The 13,323-nt window shown below is 37.9% G+C and overlaps 2 protein-coding genes across 3 annotated transcripts; one reads left to right on the top strand and one right to left on the bottom strand.

The window, feature by feature from the left end:
• Window positions 1–2,312: 2,312 nt before the first annotated feature.
• LOC115632623 (alkaline phosphatase) lies at window positions 2,313–6,823 on the bottom strand. 2 transcript variants are annotated; one of them, XM_030529851.1, is made up of 2 exons: window positions 6,635–6,823; window positions 2,313–4,479 (listed from the first exon to the last, which is right to left on the bottom strand). In XM_030529851.1, the coding sequence occupies exon 2, from the start codon at window positions 4,368–4,370 to the stop codon at window positions 2,619–2,621; it is 1,752 nt and encodes a 583-aa protein (XP_030385711.1). In that variant the 5' UTR covers window positions 4,371–4,479; window positions 6,635–6,823; the 3' UTR covers window positions 2,313–2,618. The 2 variants fall into 2 exon arrangements, with proteins under 2 accessions (XP_030385711.1, XP_030385710.1); XM_030529850.1 differs by having other exon boundaries at window positions 2,313–4,451.
• Window positions 4,922–6,333, top strand: LOC115632690 (KH domain-containing, RNA-binding, signal transduction-associated protein 3-like). Its single transcript, XM_030529926.1, has 6 exons — window positions 4,922–5,069; window positions 5,135–5,256; window positions 5,315–5,667; window positions 5,729–5,779; window positions 5,856–5,911; window positions 6,074–6,333. Exons 1-6 carry the CDS (start codon window positions 4,922–4,924, stop codon window positions 6,181–6,183), a joined length of 840 nt encoding a protein of 279 aa, XP_030385786.1. The 3' UTR covers window positions 6,184–6,333.
• Window positions 6,824–13,323: the final 6,500 nt, after the last annotated feature.

Here is a 13,323-nt window from a genome sequence, read left to right as displayed (position 1 = left end):
GCTGTTTACACATGGATCAAGGATATTTACCGAAGGCACACGGACTAGATATTCCTGAGAAATGTAAACAGCACAAAATGTACAAACAGTTAAAATCAAATAACACACACAACATTGCAAAAAAAAAAAAAAAAAACAGAAAAGAAAACGAAAAAAAAATACAAACAGTAAGATGGTGGAAGGAAAGAGCACAAAAAGTCAGAGGGTGGGCACTCACTTGGTCGCACAAATGAGCAAACGACTAACCTAAGGACAACAAAATAAACATTTTGAACTCAACTGTGAAACGCCAGCGAAACCCCAAGGACACTTGGGGCGACTGCTGACTGACTGACTCTGCTTAAAAGCCCTCCCAGCCTGCCAGGCTGTCGGGCAGAATCGCCCCAAAGGCTAAGCGCAAATATTACAAGCATTATATGAATGTCTATGCTTATGCAGGTCTATGTGTGCATGTATGTGTGTGTGCGTATATGTCTATGTATTTAGATGGCAACAACATGCTGAGCTAACAACAACAACGGGCGACCAACAAAAGTGTAGAAAATCCGACCAAGCACAAAAACCGACTCAGCACATTTCGGAACAACCAAACACGCAGTAAACCCACCAACACTCATATACGCACACAGGCTTACACACTCACGCACCCTAACCTCAACCTCAACAGGGGCAACAACAACGCATCACACAGTGGTTCACAGTACATCAAGAAGTTGCAGCGGCAATTTTAAAACACAGAACTGCATTTCGTTGTTAGTATGAAAAAAGAAATAATACAAATTTATAATAAATTTAAATGAAATTTGTTCCTTATTATTTTGTCTTTAATTGCATTCAGCAAAGAACAACTGATTTAAAATTGGCTTGGCTTCCACGAAGAACCTTTAGCATATTCATTTAGCAAATTTAAATCAAAGCGTGAACTAATTTATATGTTAAAGTCAGTCGATTGGGACATTACTGAAGAAGTTGACAGTTTGGTGATATCTCAACAATATAGATAACTGTAAGAGTATGCACTTGTTTGTTGTACTTGATAACTGCTTAATAAAGAACGTTCCTTTCTTCACAAGCCCTGATCAATTCTCAACCTTAAAATGTCAGTCTATAATAGTTATGTACAGACGTGGCTAAACAATACTAACTAGCAGTAACACTTAATACCAAAAAAAAAAAAAAAAACAAAACAAAAATGAATTGTGTTGTTATTCTACCATTGTATTGGCTGATGAGCAGTTCTATATAAATATTGAGCTCAAATAAAGACCTTATTGTTGAGTCAAAAGCGTATTTTGAAGAGTTTTGTATTTCTTCGAGGGGTTCAATTTTGGGAAAATTGCATAAATCATTAAAAAACATTAAAAAATAACCATCAACCTACAACTGTTAATTTCAATATATACATACATAATACCTGTTTTAAATAAAAAGAAAAATAAGAAAAACTGGAATAACAATAGCAATAATATTTTTTATCTTCAATCTTAATTGAAGGTCTGGAGATAGGAACATTTTTAAATTGTATGGTAACACCGTTAAATTTGTTCAATCATGCGTTCTGTCATTATGATGGTGCCGTGATTTCAACAAACTTAACTTTTTGCGATTCGCCTAGCTCGCTGGGTTATGACAGGCCATACTAGCTAATAAGTGCGAAGGGGGATAAATCCTTCTGAGGCGTCTGGGGTGCTGGTTGTTGTCTAGAAGATTCTTTCCAGGGTTGCACCAATAATATATAACAATATGAAAACATAATTATCATAATAATCATTGAATTATTATAAAAAAAAAACACAATAGATCAATATATCTGAACTTAAAAAAGTTCCAGGAAACGTTTTGTTTAGCCAAGTAGGAGCCATTTATTTATAACTAATTATAATGTTATTATACATTGCGTGTAAGAGAAGCTTCTATATAGGTAATTATGTATAATAATAATTATAATTATTTTCAATGTTATGCTAGCACTATACCATCTAAATTTTGTTCAGATACTTCTATGTAAAATTTTATCTATTATTCACCACATTATAGTAGATGCTTGCAACTAGTTCGTAGCTCGTAGTTCTCTTTTGACGCAAAACTATCTGCACTGGACGTCATAAAGTGGAATTTTTTACACAATATTATCGCTATCACAAATTTTGATTAAAACACGTGATTGGTTTTCAATGGCCGCAAAGGCAATATATTCAAGTTTGTTGAAATTCAACTTTTAGCTGACAATGGTGCTGATAATAACAAATTAATCAGTTAACGTGAGTTCTTTCTTTTTGATTAAAATCGAGCAAAAAGAAAAGAAATTAGTCTTACTTAAAAAATTATTTTTAATGAAATATTTTTTGTGTCCATATTGGTACAGGATCTGTATGGCTTAAACGGATATACAGGATTATTGCGAAATGGATGAGTTTCGGATCCACGAATATAAGTAAATTGTTTTCATAAACATAGCGTGGCAACTTGCTCTTCTCTTTTATTGGAGAAAATAGAAAGTTCAAAGTTTTCCATCCAACAAAAAAGAAAAAACTGTATATATTAAATGTCTTCTTAACATTTCTTGCTTTCGTATAATTGAGGAACAAATAATAACGGTGGTTTTAGAAAACTAATGACTACAGAGGAATTAAATCGGCCAGTGATTCGGCAATTGTGCTGTCTCGGAATCGTCCAATTCTTAACGCATACGAGATGACATGTGCCACATAGCTCTGCTCATGGACGCCATGAAACAGGTAGGACATGGCTCCATGAGCGTGTATGGTTACATCAGAGCCGCCATGAAGATTCTCATTAGTGTTGATCGCCGCTTGCTGTGTGTATTCCCAGTCGGTGGTGTCACTAAGCGCTGGATTAACGCGCTGCAACGTTTCGCTGTCCACCTGAAAGCCATTATAGCTGGTTCCGTATGTCAGCGTTGTGTAAGGCGTCTCTTCAGTCTTGGAATTTCCCGCCAGACCTAAAATGTTCGCTCCACGTTCAGGGTGACCGTTGATGGTTAGAGAGTGGGAATGATCTGCCGTCACAATGATTAGCGTTTCGTCCAACTGGTCCTTAAGTTGCGTCAGCGTGGCCTGTACAGCCTCATTAAGTGCCAGCACCTCGCCAAGAGCCTTGCGCGCCTGTCCTCGATGATGTGCCTGATCGACCATACCCGCCTCGACAACAAGAAGGAAACCCTTGTCACTGTTGCCCAGCACCTCCAGAGCTTTCAGCGTCATGTTGCTCAATGACGGCATGCCCGTATCGGAAAGATTACGCTCATGATCGTATTTGAGATGACCATTTGCGAATATACCCAATACATAGTCCACATCCTGGGCATTCAGATTCCGAAGTTCGCCATTGTTCTGTATTATTGCATGACGAGCGCCATCACCGCTCTTCTGATTCTGCCAGTCTTTTATCAGATTTCGGCCATCCGTTGCATGGCCGGCCCACGTATCTAATGGATCCTCGGGTGTGTCAGTCACATTGGAAACAAGCATTTGACGCCCACCACCCATGATCACATTGATACCACGCCCCGTCGGCAGTTCCACCAGCTGGCGCGCAATGTCAATACAGCCTTCCTGCAGTGCCGATTGCGGCATCACCGTTTCACATTCCCAGCGCCGATCTGCAACATGGGCATAGAGCGCAGCTGGAGTCGCGTGAGTAACACGCGTCGTCGTCACAAATCCTGTACGCATGCCATCCTCCTGCGCCCATTTCAGTATAGAGTGCACGTGATGCGACTCGTCTAAGGAGGCACTACAATTGGCCAACGAGACGGACGAATCCACACCTCCCGTCTCGTAATTTGTTTTCACACCACCAAAAAGAGCTGTGGCTGTGGAAAAAGAATCTGGCACCTGTTTGTCCGCACAGTAGGTCTTCAGCAGTCCCATATGCGGAAAGCGTTCCCAGGCGAGTAGACCCTCTTCCTTATAGCCATATATGCGCGACGCCGTCACTGTATTTGGCCCCATGCCGTCACCTACAAAGAGCACAACATTCTTGGCACGTCGACGGTTTATCTCACGATTTATGGCCACTTCCAGTTCCTCCATGCCGCGATCGTACCAGGTCTGTTGTTCTTTGGAAAGTTCTACATCCCATGTTGACCGTTGGTCCTCATCTTCTGGATTGCCCCCGAGTTTATAGTGCACGAAAAACCCAATGCACATGGCCAATATGAGAACAGATGAAAAGGTGACGGCTATAATGAAGGCTTTTGATTTGAATGTATTCTTCCGATGCCTGTGTGGCGCTATTGTGCTTGTGTTTTGATGTCCCATCTGGCCGGAGTTGAGACTGTCCAGCTGTACCTCAACTGTGCCTACATCGCTGAGCTTTGTGCGCTCCGTACCCGTCGATGGCATCATGCCAACTAGTTTACTGCTTGTCTGGAGTTATATTAGTCCCCCTGGGACACGTCTCTGATTAGTGTCTTATCTTTATTTGGCCTGTAAAATTAAGATAAACAGCACTGCTCTAAATTTGCGTTGATAAGCACGCTCTTTTTATAAAACTCTCTCGTCACGAACTGATTCATTCACAACCAACACGCAATCCATATCGCTAGTTAATCTAAATTTCTACACAAGTTTCTATTGTTGATGAAGAGGCATGAATGTCAATGGCGCCAATGACTATTCCGAATTGTTAGGCCCCTAGAAACCCCTCAGTGCATGTGGGAACTCCCCCTTTTGTGACCTCTCTAGACGGATCTGACCTAACGCAGCCGAAAATTCAAATGCACTAAAAACACAGAAGTGTGTAAACTATAATTTTGTTGTCATATATTTAAAAAGTAGGCCTTGACCGAGTATTCGAATAACAGTTCTGCGTCAGAGAGCACTAACATTCGTTTTTGTAATTCGCAGACTATTTTACACTACTTCAGTTTTGTGTACAATTTGTCAATACCATTAATATGGACAATAAAATAGGTGAGCTTTTGGAAAACCCAGCTCCGCAGTCTCGCTTCAAAGAAGCAGCTAAAAGGTTCTTGGATGATCTAGAAGAGGAACGTCAACGTCTGTTGGCTGACTTTCCATTGTGCGCTTCATTAATAGATGAAGGTAAGTTATGTTTGTATTACATACATATGTACTTTTATATACATGTAATGTGTGGATGTTTGTAGCTGTGGACCGTATTAAAATGACCGGTCGCATTCCAGGCCAGGAGGTTCATGCTGATGTTTATAACCAAAGGCCAATGAAAATAATCCAGAAAGTGTTCATACCGTCTAAACAGTTTCCTACGGTACTTTGAATAAATGCTTAGGCATTTAAAACTATTCTTCTAATGCTTCCAATTTTAGTTTAATTTCGTTGGAAAGATTTTGGGACCCAAGGGTAATTGTCTGCGCAATCTTCAGGATGAAACCCAATGTAAAATTGAGATCAAGGGTCGCAACAGCATGCGTGATCGAAACAAAGAGAAGGGGTTGCGGGACTCTGGTGACCCTCGCTATGCTCATTTGCAGAAAGATCTATTTGTTGAGATCAGCACTTTTGCCCCACCAGCTGAGGGCTACGCCCGCATTTCTCGTGCACTGGCCAAACTACGTAAATATATCATTCCCGACCACAACGATGAAGTATCCCAAGGGCAGCATCGGGAGCTATACGAGAACACGACTAATTTAAATGTACCCAAGCTAGACCCGTTTAGGTAAATTTTTAAGGACCATTCCCTGTAGCTCTAGTTTTAATTAGTTTATAATAACCAGCAGACAACAAAATAGTTCAAATACCTGGGACAAAACAGTTAGTAATTGGCACGAGTAAGTTACCTGACAATTGAATGAATAATATTTTCAATATAAATCTAAATACAATAAGTGTTTCTAATGCTTATAGTGTTGGGCGAGCCGAAGAAAGGCGTGGCGGAAATGAGTATTCCAGTAACAATAACAGTAAGTTCAATAACTATTAGTAAATGAATTAATTATTTATATTATTTTGTTACTTAACAATTCGAATTCTGTAAGTTGAATGCAAATTTATAAATAACTCTATTAAACATTATTTCTAAAAATAAAATAAAAAATTTATAAATTTATTCACAACTTTTGTAGCTCAGCCAGTACAAGCGGAAGGATTTAATCGTCCACAACTATATCCATTCGGAATGAAACGGAAGCGCGAAGCAAAAACATTGTTAGACAACACAAATATGTATCAGTAACAACTGAAAGCATAAACTCTTTAAAAATTCTGACCACTTAAAATGTATTATCAAAAAAGAAACACATGCAACAAGAAAGAAACGCTTTTGAAAGGGAAGAGGCTGTAAAAGACTTAAACGGAAGTATAACCGTCATATGACAGATTAAAACGGGTTTTTTTTTTGGTTGTGGACAACACTTAATGGCAATGGCTAATCATTACGTAACTACAAACACCCGCTGTTTCATGTATGCTTATAACTAAGCAATTTGAATAATAAACAATTATACGACAGTGTTTGGATATCACATTTCCTTATAAAGAGGGGGAAATTATCCCGCACCTTCATCAACAAAATAACTTTCCGTCGAAATTTTATATTTGTTGCGACAGAAATTTAGTAATTTGAATGGATTCATTATTGAGAACTGTTTTACAGAAATAGCATACAATATAGGAAAAATATGTACATGTGTATATTTGTATTGTTTTGCCCCCGCTTGGGAGAGTCCCGAGACTTTGGCGATGATTGGAGTGGCGAAATAACATTGGCACTGGCACAGAATTAGTCTGAATTATTCGGTTTTCTACATTTGTTCTTTACTAAAGTTTTTGTTATTTTAATTAACGAGCGGAATATAACTGGATATATACAAAAAAATGTTAAAACATTACGAAATAACTTTCAGACAATTGGACTGGCGTTAGAATAAAACAAAAATACTTAGAGGTGGCACAAAACAGCTGGTGGTCGTAGCATTCACAGTAAATCGCTTACACAGATTCGTAAAGACTCGAATAAACTCAGCTCTCGCACAAGCCACACCCTAGGCTTAAACCGCTAGGTGGCGCTCCACTATTATTTAATTCAAAATACAAAAGCATTCTTTTAGGTTCAAATACAACTGCCGCCGTTATATGTTGTTTTATTTCACAAGCAGATTGAAGAAACTTATCACCTCCGAGAGTAGGAAATGGACCGGACAGCAAAAGAAGCTCATGAAATAAACTATGGCCACTGTGCTATGTGCTGGGACTTATGCACAAATTTTTCAATTTTTCAACAAGTAGGATCAAAAATACAAACTGCACTGATCTTATTCAAAGGCATTTTAGGAATAGCAGCTTAAAAGATCATCGTTCGCCAAGATGTTAGTAATAAACAAATTGCTATATTGATTACATTCGAATCTGGTTCGTTAATTAAGTGAATACAGCCAGGCTCATATCTATATGATGTTCTTGACTTTACGCTATTTTTTTTTTAAAATTAATTTAATTTAATTTATTAATTTGCTCTACTCAAATTGCATATTAAGAAAACTGTTGGGATAACTAATGGTGATGCGGAATGTGACCCTGATGACCAAATGTGGATTAGTACAAGATTTTGTAGTACAAACATTAATTAGAACATTTCAATTAAAATACTCAATTTCACAATTAAATGATGTTTGATTTAATGTATATAGTTTTTATAAGTGAAATGCAATTTGAATGCTGTTTGTTATTATTTTCGCTTCCGGTTTGAGTGACAGTGGGCCACTGTGCATCGGCTTGTGCTCTGGGCTCAGCAAGTCATCAGCACATAAAGCTCGAAAGATTATGTAGCCCACGGCGCTGGCAGCCGCATCGCACAGCGCCAACGGAAGTGATGCATGGCACGTTGGTCGAGGTGTGTGCGTGTGAGTGTGTCAGTGTATGTGCGAGTGTGAGTTGTGGGTTGGCAGTTTGGGGGCGTGTGCGATGCCGCTGTGGCATTAGACGACAATAGCTTTGGCTGGGGTTGCTGTTACCGCTGCCGCTGCCACTGCTGCTTGTCAGCGCCTTTTGCCTTTGCCTTTTCCTTTTTTTTTTCGTACGCTTCATGCCTTGTGACGTTTGACGCCATGTTTGATGGATGAAAAAGCCATTCATGTTACCAGCTGGGGCGCAGAGGTTGCTCGGTTGGCTGCTGCCTGTCATTGATGTCGCTGTGTGCGTATGCAAAGATGGCGCAATAGACGTGAAGTAACCGAGCTCCTGTGGCGCAAACTAAATCCTTTTGGATTTGTGCCCATGCTCGGCGCTGTGTGCGCTTTTAATGCTCGTTTTATGAGTGTGTAGGTGGTAGAGCGTTGGGCGTTTAGCAACTTCTTCATTCCCCATTACCAACTTGCTTTAAAGTGGCATGCACTCACATTTGTTAAAGTTCCTGGCTTTCGGATTGTTTGTTGTTTGGCTTTTTTGGGTCAGAGCCGGAATTTTCAATCCGAAAACAAAAGTTTTCTGCTTTCCATAGGTTTTATTATACAATTGGAAACCATGCAACGTTTGACAGGTAACATTATAAAGTTAATTTTTTTTTATTAAAAAAAAAACAACATAAATGCTACACCAGGGATCCCTTCTTCTAATAGACTCTAAGAAAATTTGGGTTGTTTCAATCAGTAGTTGGTAGTTTAACATGATCTCTTTATTTGCTCAACTTTGTATGGGTCCCTGATTTATAGACACAGTAATACAACGCGTTGCAGTTGCTAGAATATAAATAACTATTAATTACGAGTACTTCTCATGTTGCGACCATCAGTAGTAAAAACTGGCCGCATATTTTCATCTGAATTTTCACTTTATATCAAGCTGTTAAGTCTCATGCCGACAAAATCGTGGCTGCGTCAACTGAAACGGTTGATATTTGCGTAAAATGTCGTTGCATGATGCGCACCAGCATCATAGCTGGGACGAAAAGTTATCTTCACATTTGCATAATTTTCCATGGCAACGGCAACCACAGCAGAGCGGTGGGGCATATTTCATGCAAGTGCTGCATATTTTGAGGCGCCACTTGAAACAGAAAATGAAGTCGCAGCTTAAGCTTAGCTATATAGTCGTATATCGTACATACGCACAAGTGTATGCAAATGGCAGTTGAGAAATGTACGCATTAATAAATTTAATGTAGCCATAAGATTTCGTGTCCACACTTGACCGAAACTCATTTGGCTACATTCTGGTTCTCACTTTATTTTGGGGGATCCTTTTTTTATTTGAGTCTGCTTAGCGTAGCCATTTACATTTCAAATTAGCAACTTCATTGCTAAAATTGCTGGAATTACTTTTCATTTTCATTATATAGCATTTCTTCGAAGTTTTTCTCTTTTTTTGAGGGGAGGGAGGTTGGGGTGGGTAACTTCTGTGGCTGTCAACTTCTTAGTGGTTGATTTTGGTTTACTTTTTAGCTGGCAAACTGCGTTTTTGCTATGCTAATAAATTAATATAAATTCAAATTTGTTTGCCAACTGCTGCTGCTACTACTGCTGCTCTTGCCAAAGTGTTATGTTTGTCACAAAAATTACAAAAAAAAAAAATTAAAATAAAAAGGAAAGGCCAGGCCAGGCAACATTTTTATAAATGGCTGCCAAAGTTTCATAAAACCCATGCCAATGAAACAAGCTTCCGAGTGTTTGCTGCTTGGTTGCTGAATATTCAATGGCATCTTCCGCACTTGGACTTGAGCGCCACTTAGCCAGCGACCAAAATACTTGAAGTGAAGTGCCTTAATGATTGGAAGCTAGCAATGGTCTGGGATTGGGGCATCTACTTGAATAATTATTGTGGGCCAGCGCATAGCTGATACTCCCCACAAAAAAAAAAAAAAAATCGTTTATGCACTATGGTCAGCATTACAAATCATTTAGCAGTTTTATAAAATTACCATGATATATTTCTCGATATTAAAATTATTATATCAGAACTGCTGAATAAGACGATTCAACAATAGACACAACGAATACAAAACCAAAAAAGTTCGATTAAGAACAAAACGCATTTTATAGATCACATAGAAAAGTGTAATAATTAAATACCAAAAAAATAACAAATAATTTAATGTAAAAATTTAATTAGTACAATTGAACAAAACGATGGGAATAGAAAAAATAATTTGTTTTTTAAAGTAACATCTTATATGGGTATATATTATATTTTCGTTAGTGTCACGCAATTAAATAAAATAGATGCAATTTATTAGTCCCAGAAGTACTAACGGAACTAACAACGGAAACAAAATAAATTGTGAGACAATTAAATGTTGAAATAACCTTTGGTTGTTTTTCTTTTTGGAAAATAATCAATAAAAAATATTACCCACATGCATGCTATAAAAAAGTAACGTAATGACTGAGCTGATCTGAGTCTCACTCCTTTCAGTCCATTGTTTCTACTATTCGCTCGTCTGATGTGTGAAGTCATGGACCCATGTGTATCATCTATAGTTATGAATTGACGCAAAAAGTCGGCTTTATTGTTGTGAAGCAACGGTTTGCCGTTAAAACATCCTAAAAGGAGCTAACTTCTCAGAATATAATATACATAGTTGGGCTTTTATATTGGTGGGACAGACAGCTTTCAAATATATAGTAAGTATTTTGTTACAATTTCACTGAAATGTTTGATAATGGCAGCTGTCGGAAAAATCCAAAACAAACAAACTTTCTACAAAATGCATACACAAGTTATATAAAAAGCACATTTTCTTTTCAGACAATGCTTTTTAGACTTTCTCCTTATGTTCTTTGAAATTGTTGGTCATAGATACAAGTATATTTATATAGACTGTCTATTCAGGTTATTTTTTCGGTATGTATGCTTGTAACACCCAAAAGGAAACATAAAGTAATAGACGAAATGTTTTAGGCACATACTTGTAGGTATGTATAAGACAAATTAAATCCAAGTGGAGGTCTAAAGCTCTTATTATACTATATAGCACAATGAATGGTATTTAGATTCGACGCAGGTGAGAAAAATGAGCTTAAGTATATTTTAAAATCAATTAAAACATGTTCCTTGTCTGCTATTTGAGCTACACAGCGCATCTAAAAACTGTGGCCATGTATAAGTGTAATTATTAGCTTTTAAGTATTTGTTCACACACCCATATTTGTAGCTAGAACCTTTAAGTAATTTAAATTGCTTATAGTTAGGTGGGAATATTTCCCGGGCTACCCTGCCGCCTCTATTTACATTTCACATTTATTTAAAAAACAGATTTGTGTTAGTATTTCTGCTACAAAAGTTTGACGGCTTTTGAACCTCAAATGTGGGTGGAATTTTCTATGTTACTTATAAAGTTAATCGCGTTGGTTACCTTGCGAAATTTATATGATAATAAAATATGATAACAATGAATTATAATACATAATACCTTTTCTAGAAAAAAGTATTTCTATGAATATGAATTAGGATTTGGTAAATTGCTGGCACTTGGTACACTTTTGTACCATAAAGTTCGACAAACAAATCCTACGAGAAGGGTTGTACGAACTTATACTTGGAAAGGAGAAGAGAATTTCAAACAAATTATCGCTTTCTGCAAATAGAAAATAGACTTTTCGACCATGGTGCAGAAAGAAGTAGAAAGCATTGAACATTGAATGGAAATGCAAATTCAAAAATCAAAAACGCATGAAATGCGAGACCCGCCTTCGTTTGTGCTTCCCCTTTTTGGTTCTACTTCTGCTACTGGTTCTACCTCTTCTTCATCGTCTTTTGGTCGTTGCCGCCAGGCAAGCGCACGTAGCGAAAAAATGTGCGCGCATTGTAAAAATATGCCAAGTATTCAATGCTGCTGCATACTTTCGAGCAACATGAAGCCAGACACACGGACACGGACACGGACACACACTCACACTCGCACTCATAGCCCTGTTCCCTGTTTTTTCCGATGCCTTGACTTGACAGGGTTGAGCAACCCTTACAAATGGGGGGCGGAAATGTTTTGCAAAGCATTTGCTACGCGCATTTAGACGGCAATCATTTAACAATTTACAAATCGATGTTTAAACACGCATCTTTAACGATTTCCTTCTACCCCTCCCACCTCCTTGCAGATGGTCAAATAGAAGGGAAATCAAAACTTTTGCTTTAATGCCCAGACAGGCAGAGCCAGGGCAAGCGGCTATTAAAAGTTGTGTCTTGTTGCCAGCGGCAAAGAAAACGGCGCTGCGTGTTGGCATTTTGAACATTTAACGTGGCCGTAACGACGGCCTTTAAATGGCCGCCTGTCTGTCATAACAATAACGGCATTTTTAGCACCTCATTAAAAAAGAGTTCATATTGCCAACTGGCCGACGAGCCTTTAACTGTGCCCCGTAAAAGTTGACGAACTGCGGCAGTTGATGTTTAACTGTTCTTGTTGTTGTTGTTGCAGTTGATTTTTGCTGCCATTTGATGCTCACATCAATTTTTACAACATTATTTATTTGTCCATTTCTGGAGTTGGAGTTGTTGCAGTAAGGTTTCGCATTAAATCGCACATAAACATAGTTATGGCAAGCATTGACTTTGGGCCATTCGGTTTGCCTGTCATTGACCGTTTATGTGGTCGTTAGGACGGGATTAAGCGTTATGGAGAGTTCAAATGGTGCCAAAGATCTCAGCTCTGCAGAACCTATGCTTTATGTTTCCATACTTCCAAATGTTATATAACGTAGGATCTTTTAATAGTTTGATTAACTTTCAATAAAATAAATTAATTGTTTTTTCAGAGTCGAAATAAAGCAGGATAGGTGAATTAACTATAAGTACGATGAAGAAATTAAGACTAACAAATTTCCATGTGCATTTTATTTTAACCAACTATTTTAACAGGGCGTTTTATCTGAAGGAGTATTAAAGGCTTATACCCGAAGTATTTAAATTTTAGTCAATGATTTAATTTCATAAATGAGAAAAAACACACAGCTTTTACTCGACAATGTTGCAAGCTCTAACTTTAAGCACTTGAATCTTATCAAGCAAAATTTTGCACCCAATCGACGCATTTGAAATATAAATCTTAAGCCATGGAGTCTTACATTTGAATACAACTATTTAAATTTTTGTTAAGTTGCTTAATAGAATAATCACGAATATCTTCATAGCCGAGTTTAAAGGTACCTCACCATATATAATCTGAAGTTCTATTAGAATCAATGTAATATAGTATATAATTGCCAATAGAACGATCTGAGCAAAAATAATCTAGCATCAATTCTTTGATTTAATTAAGATATTCGTCAGTTAATTTTCTTGGTCGCGTCTTGGATATGGTCTTCAACGATTTATCGACCCTTATTGCAGATGTTATGCCACTCATATACTTGTGTTTTTGACAGTGCGGAAATCCTTCTACAAC

Source organism: Scaptodrosophila lebanonensis, unplaced genomic scaffold (genome assembly GCF_003285725.1).
Source record: "Scaptodrosophila lebanonensis strain 11010-0011.00,11010-0021.00 unplaced genomic scaffold, SlebRS2 tig00001415-arrow-pilon, whole genome shotgun sequence".
NCBI lineage: Eukaryota > Metazoa > Arthropoda > Insecta > Diptera > Drosophilidae > Scaptodrosophila > Scaptodrosophila lebanonensis.
Note: the sequence above shows the minus strand (reverse complement) of the source record. Positions and strands in the feature narration are given on the sequence as shown.

Bases quoted from the DNA above. Each gene is read 5' to 3' on its own strand.
- LOC115632623 (XM_030529851.1), bottom strand. From the start codon at position 4,370: ATGATGCCATCGACGGGTACGGAGCGCACAAAGCTCAGCGATGTAGGC.
- LOC115632690 (XM_030529926.1), top strand. From the start codon at position 4,922: ATGGACAATAAAATAGGTGAGCTTTTGGAAAACCCAGCTCCGCAGTCT. The intron at 5,070-5,134 runs GTAAGTTATGTT...GGATGTTTGTAG, and splicing joins CGCTTCATTAATAGATGAAG to CTGTGGACCGTATTAAAATG. The intron at 5,780-5,855 runs GTAAGTTACCTG...TAATGCTTATAG, and splicing joins ACAGTTAGTAATTGGCACGA to TGTTGGGCGAGCCGAAGAAA.